The 7,086-nt window shown below is 33.8% G+C and overlaps 1 protein-coding gene across 3 annotated transcripts in view; it reads left to right on the top strand.

The window, feature by feature from the left end:
* The first annotated feature begins 21 nt into the window (after positions 1–21).
* cspg5b (chondroitin sulfate proteoglycan 5b) overlaps positions 22–7,086 on the top strand; it is a 46,902-nt gene continuing 39,837 nt past the window's right edge. For all 3 annotated transcript variants that reach the window (XM_082185390.1, XM_082185389.1, XM_082185388.1), the window contains exon 1: positions 22–552. In XM_082185390.1, coding sequence (XP_082041516.1) covers positions 450–552 — 103 coding nt within the window. In that variant the 5' untranslated portion in view covers positions 22–449. The remainder of the gene's footprint in view (positions 553–7,086) is intronic.

The raw sequence follows: 7,086 nt of genomic DNA, 5'->3' as shown, positions 1-7,086 counted from the left end.
GCATGCGCAGATGACTTCACACACAAACTGAGTTCGACTGATAAAACTCGCTGCGGGCTGCGCGCGGTTAAGTGTGCGCGCGAGGCGTTTGCTGGAATTACCGTTAGTTGTAGCTTGCAAATATTACCGAAACTCTCCGCTTCCTTAGTGAATGCCTAATACTGGCTCTCATTACTAATGAGACACATTTACATGTCTTAACGTCTTTTTGGAGTTGGATAAGAGATGACAGGTCCCTAGCGACGCATAAGGTGGCCTGAATCTCAACCAAAGAGGAATAACAACTGAAGACAACATCCGAAGTTGGCATGAAGTAGTGCGCTTCGTCACGCATTCGTTCTAAGGAGATTTATGTCCTGGATTATTGCTCAAATATCTCCCTTATGACTATATCTTGAATACGAGATCCAGCTGGTTCAGTTTAAGTGTTTTTGAAGACCGTTTGTGTCATGATGAATTCCAGGCGCACGTTGTTTTTTACGGTCTATGTTTGGGAGTCGATGGTGCTGTCCAGCGTCCTGCTTCTGCACATCATTCCTTTGTGTGCTAATGGTGAGTACATGTTTGAGTTGTTGTTATTATTATAGCATATTTCTAAATGCTTGCCTTTCCTGCGTTTAACAGAGATTCCAAAAGATCGTTTGTGACCTGTTGGAATCAGAGCCATCGAAGACCTGAGTCAATTTTTATACAAAAATACAATATATTCTTTAAAATTGTGTCTCTAAAAATATCACTCAAAAACAGTGCTTACATATGAATTACATTAGGCTATGTAAAATATATATTTTTTATAATACTTAGGAATTTAGGAACTATTTATATTTAAAAATGTACGTGAATGAGAGAACATTTACTAAAGCACAACCTCATTCTAGTTCTTTTATTCAGTTCATTCAAGTATTATTTTTCTTATTAGCATTTCTATAAATATAATTTCAGTGTATTTATCCATGGCTAATCTTGGACCAAATAACGTACACGTTTTATAAATTAGCAGTATTCTGGTAAATTTTGGTTCTTACATTTTTCTTTTTTCTTTTACACTGTTGCTTTAATACATCACGTGAAGATGAGGTCAATTGGCTTTGCTGCATGTGTACTAAATTTTCACATTGGTGGGGTTGACCTGCATCACACTACTGTTGCCTTGGCCAAGCAAATGACTGTGTAAAGAAGGAATTTATAATTTGCATAAGGCGCTTTAAACAGTTGCATTTAGCTGAACCTCTGACCTCTTGGCTGACTTGCCAATGTCTATGTATTATAGCATCACTGCATGCATCTTGCATCAATATAAGACGTCTATTAAGCATGTGGGCTCTGATGATAAAACTGACCCAAGCACTCTAACCTTTTAGGTTGCTTTTTATGATCAAGTCATTTAACAAATCCAGTGCTCTTGTTTTTATTTTAGTTTGCTTAGTTTGCTTTTGTAACTACTGCAGATTCTAGTTTGGTCTATTCCATGCAGATCTCTTTTCCCTCTAATTGAAATTCCTTTTTTAGAAGTGAACTGTAACTGAGGGTGTATGCATGTGGGGATTGGAACATGTAAATGGCACAGTTCCTCTGACATGTTGCTGGAATTGATTAACACACTTCGTGGTAAATTATGATTGACAGTATTGATTAACACACTTTGTGGTAAATTATGATTGACAGTATTGATTAGCTGTAGACTGCAGAAGGTGGCTTTAAAGTTGTATAATATTCCGTTTTTGATGGCCATGTTGATACCGATATCTTGGAGAGCAGGGTGTCTGATATATATTATACTGCACTATTTATTATGAATAATATGCATAACAATTGCTGCAATTAAATTTAAACATTTTCATATATTTGCTAAATAAGAAATAGCCTAATTGATATTTTTTTTTTTTTTGTATAAAGTTATAATTAAATAAACAGATTTATTCTTTAGAAACCTATTGATTCTGTGATCATATTATAGTATATTTCACACAGAAATAGTTAAAACATTGATAAAAAGCTAAACGCTATAACCAACAATACACTTGAGTAATCTGGTAAGTTTGTGCGCACTGGGAATCTTATTTTCTCAAATAAAGACCAGGTAAGGCTAATTTTACAAACAATACACAGTGACATGACATGATTGCAGCAAACTGGATATAGCGTAATGTAGTTTGAAATCAAGAATTAAAAAAAAATGCTCATGTCTGCACTTCTGGGCACTGTCAAAATAAAGTCCTGTCAAAACACGAAACGTTTTTGCTAAACAGTAGTGATATATCGGTCGACCACTACTTTAAAGTTAACGCAAAATCAAAATGGACTTTGCTATATACACTGTTCTTGTGGCACTCCCTTATTGTGAATGATTAATTGGTGCACATTATTCCAAAGAAAAAGATTTTTGTTGTCTTTTTCAACCCCTCACCACTGACTACTTGTCAAATACACCACTTTTCACAATCTATCCATTCTTGAAAACAAGTCCTGCCCACAGCATTCTCTGATTCCTTTAGAAATAAGTAACATTAAAGAAGTAAAATGTGTTGCGAACACCATTTTATATTGACTTCATGCACTCAGTCATGCTGAGTGCTTGAAGTATACTTGGAGAGTTCAGTCAAACATATTTATTATCCAAGTTATTAATTTAGTTGAAATGTATTGTGTATTGTTGACTGTTGTGCAGGGGTAGCTACTGTACCTTCTTCTGTTCATGATTTGTTTCTTTTGTTATTATGCTGAACTAGGGACAACTGAAACATGCATTGTTAGTGCTTAGCTGAAATTAGTGGACATGCTGTGACAAAAGGCTGTTACTGTACTTTGTGTTTTTGCCAAGACCTGGCACACACATCCTCAACCTTAGGAGAGAGAGAAAAAAAAGACAAAAAGGGAGGATGCATTCACAAAAATGTGCATAGATTTAGTCTTTGAACCATGCAATAACACTAGTCTGTCTGGATGTTTATTTTAAAACCTCTAAAACCAACCTCTGATCGTTTTTTAGGGCACTTTCTCCCTAAAGTTGTTTAGATCCTTTCCATGCACTGCACAAGAGAGCCATCTGCCACTGCGGTCTCATAACAGCAGAGACTGTCAATGAGCATTAGCATCAACGAGCAAGTGTTAGCGCCCGCCTAGCCTGCCCATATGGAGCTCCCAGTGAGGGCCAATGGTATTTATCCTGCCAGACGCTGACACTAGAGCTGCCTACACTGTTGGAAACTTATGGAACTACATAACCTGTTGGACACTTGCTGATCTTCAGCGTCTGTGCAGTAAAACATTACAGTCGAATTAAGCATGTCACTGATCCAATTTTGTACTTGTTCAACATTTCTAGGTTTAAACTGACAAGGGGACGATCTCTTCCGAATGCCTGATGATGTGCAGTGCACACACATTGATCATGTTTACATGCACAAGAATATTCCTGCATTGACTGGAATTCGGACATTCTGATTATGAATCAGTCATTCAAACACATTAACCTGATTATGACAAAATGATGGTATCTAGAAATCCACATACGACAGCTTATATGGGTCAGTAACATGACGTTCATATAAGAAGTATTGTTTTATGTTTTGGTATCCTAAACCCCCAAAATGTCACAGACTATTTAAAATGGTGTTTTAATAATAATAAATTCAAAATAATACTGTCATCATTTTATTTGTAAAAGCCTTTCCTATAAGCAAATTTTATAAATATCATTTGTTTTAAAGCTTTTGAGATAATCAAAAAGCTCTTGTCCGACAATTTATGTTCTCAAATGTCAGGGTGGCACAACTGCAAATATAGGTCTTTTATTTTGAAGTGAAACGATAATAACAAGCATGAAAATGCATCATCCAGATGATTTCAATTTATGTTTGTGGCAGAGTGAAAAGGTTTGTAGATCTCTCTCAAATACTGATAAAAATGGCTACTTTCAAGGATGGTACGCATTTCATGTCATGCTGTGCAAGCAGTGTAAAATTAGGAATATTTATTTCATCATAAACCTCTTTATTGTATTTATAAGTGATATGCGTGAACTTGCTAATGAAAGCAAAAGCTAAAACAGGCATCCAAGTAGAAGCCTATTCAATGGAAAATTATTTGCAAAAGTGAGGTGGCGCAAGCAGGAAGTCAGGTGGTGCAACTGCAATGAATGTCCTTATATGAATTAAAAAACATTAAGTTAAATAAATATATTTAAGCAAAATATTAAATAAAAATATATATCCGTCAATTCTTTTTGTTTTTTAAATTATTATTATAAAATGTTAGTTTTAAGTTTAAGATGTTTTACACTTTCAAGTATATTCATGATGATAATTTTTAAATAATTGTAAATAATGTTCAAATAATCAAGTAAAAAAAAAAGGTCATAAGGTCTTTAACCACTATGCAGTTACATCAAAAAAAATTGTTAGGTATGATTGTCAGGCGTCTTGGTTGTTGTAAATTGCACGAAACATGAAAATACTAGAATATGTCTTTAATAACAATGCTCAGGGAACACAGTATATCACAGGAATATGTAAACATCAACCAAGTTAAACTACGATGACATGGAACAATGAACAGGGGTTCGTTCTTCTTTCCTCGCTTAATACATCTGAAGTGATTTGACAGATGCCAGATCTTCTAATCGTGATAACTGATCTCTGGCTAATTCGGTTCTTCAAACGAATTTGCGGATTTGATTAAAATATCTGGATTAAGTCGTATGAGATTACTGTGCGTTCTTGTGTTCATTGGAAAGGGGAGATAGGCCTATATCGATACTTGAAACCATGATCAGCAATGTAGCGATTGGCTGTCGGCAAGACAGCAACGTAATGACATCATATTAAAAAAGAACATCACACACCTGACGAAAAACTTAAATTTCTGGACCTTTATAAGGAAACAGCCAAGCGACCAAAACAACATAAGTTATAATAGATAAATTAAATGTACTGTTTGTTACATGATTCCCAATGATTTACATTATTTCACAATTTCTATTATTTTTTACAGGCTTTACATTTTTATTTCAATGTTGTAATTAGCTATTCGTTTAATTTGACTTGTGAAGATGATTTGTTATGTGACAGCATTAATTAGTTTCTTAAGGGTCAAGATTTTTTTTTGTTTAATTGCATAGCAGACAGCATAAAAAATTAAAAAAGTTATCTGCATGCATCAAGCCACTTCCCATAATAGCTGCAAATTAATGCACAGCTTAGACTAACTAGCTGTAACTGTGTGTAAAACTCCAATAAAATTATTTGGTGTTATTCCCTCTCAATTAAATCTTTCAATTAGTAAAACTGGCTGTGTCTATATTATAATAGACTACACAACATTATAAGATTATTTGCAAATTTATTTTTAAATCATTATTATTATTTAAAATTATCATTAGGGTATCTTGTAAGAAAGCAGCAGTGGCTTGAACAGACTTTAAGTATCACCTCCGCTTAAAAAGATGCAATTTAATTTGTTTGCATGAAATAAGTCTGAAAAATCTTTGAAGAATTTAACAATCCTGATCATGTCAAATCCAGCAAATTGCGAAATCCAGCTAATTGAGTAATCCACGTACGAAGAACGGACCCCATAGGAAACTAAGGGTTTAACACAGACAGAGTAATCAAAGGAACTACAAACAGGAGAGAAAGTATAATGAATAAGAATAACCATGGAAACTAAAATTCTCAGAAAAATCTGGCAAAACGGAACATAACAATAAATGAAAACGAAACTAAAACAGAATGAGATTGTGATCCGTTACAATGATGTTCTTTCTTGTTCATGTTGTTTTGTAAAACACTTGTACTGATATTGAGGTGGGACAGGTAAGGTTTGGGACAGGTTTGCTGGAATGGGTAGGGTTAAGGGTTAAGGGGTAAGGGAAAGGTTTAACAGTGTAATTATAGATGTCATTACAGAAATTAATTACAGATGTAATATGCAGTTATTTTTAAATATAAGTAAAATGTAAAAACATGTATGTACATAAGTTCATTGTACCAAATGATTAATTTAAATGTTAGTAGTAATTAAAGACACTTAATATAAAGTGGGACTAAAAACTCAGCACGACACAGTGTAAAAATAATGTGGCTGCAAGAAAAACATATATTGCACAAAGAGAAGAGATGTGATGAATCTTCTTTATTAGTTATTTATATATTGTGTTCCATTTCAGTTGCTATGCATTTCATCTTTTAAACATTTTGATGAATGCATTTTTGATGTTGACTTGAGCTGATTATTCTTTTTGTATCAATATAAAAACATGTGATTTATTCTGTTGATAAATTGATAAATATAATAATTTTACTTCAATAGAGACTGTTGCCTGAAAAACTTGTATTTGTAATTGAAATGGGGGGGGAAAAATCCAGTATTTAGCATATTAATGGTGTCAGGTGGTGCAACCATGTAAATTCTTGATTTAAACCAACAAATAAAGGTCAAAGCGAACAAATGTCTGAAAACTACATTGTGAATGGTTATTGTATTGAATACATTTATTTGTATACTTATGATTATTGTCTGTCTTTAAAAGTAAAATTGGATGCTAAAGATCCTAAATACCTTGCCACTAAAATGCAGTAATTATAAATTAATATGTATAAAATACACAGCCATCAAATAACAATGTGTTAGGCACTGTAGACACTCTAGGGGTTACTTAAACCCATTTAAGCCCACCGGCAACTATAGTTGCCGCAGTGCATAGTTGTCATTTTCCTTTTGTAAATAATTTTCTAGATGTTGTCCATGTTTATTTCTCAATGACATGCAAGCAAACAACCAAATAAAGGATTTCAAGAAAAAAAAAAAGGTATTCACTTCCTCCCTGTCACATGAGGCTGTCAACTTCCTACCCCTACTTCCAGGAAGCATGGCGAAGGCAAACCCTCCCAAAGAAAGGTCATTTTCATGTTACTAATACGTTTTTTTTTGTTGACATATATATATATATCTACATAATCATGAAGGTCTCTAGAATCATCCAAACAAAACAAATCTTTCAAGAGATCGATAGTTTTTTGTATACTTAGTCAAAAGCCGGTGGGCAAATGCCTTGTAAGTACATATATCATGGGAAAATGGGGTATA

This window comes from Leuciscus leuciscus, assembly GCF_965113295.1.
Source record: "Leuciscus leuciscus genome assembly, chromosome: 12".
Lineage (NCBI taxonomy): Eukaryota > Metazoa > Chordata > Actinopteri > Cypriniformes > Leuciscidae > Leuciscus > Leuciscus leuciscus.
This window is presented reverse-complemented; position numbering and strand designations above follow the sequence as displayed.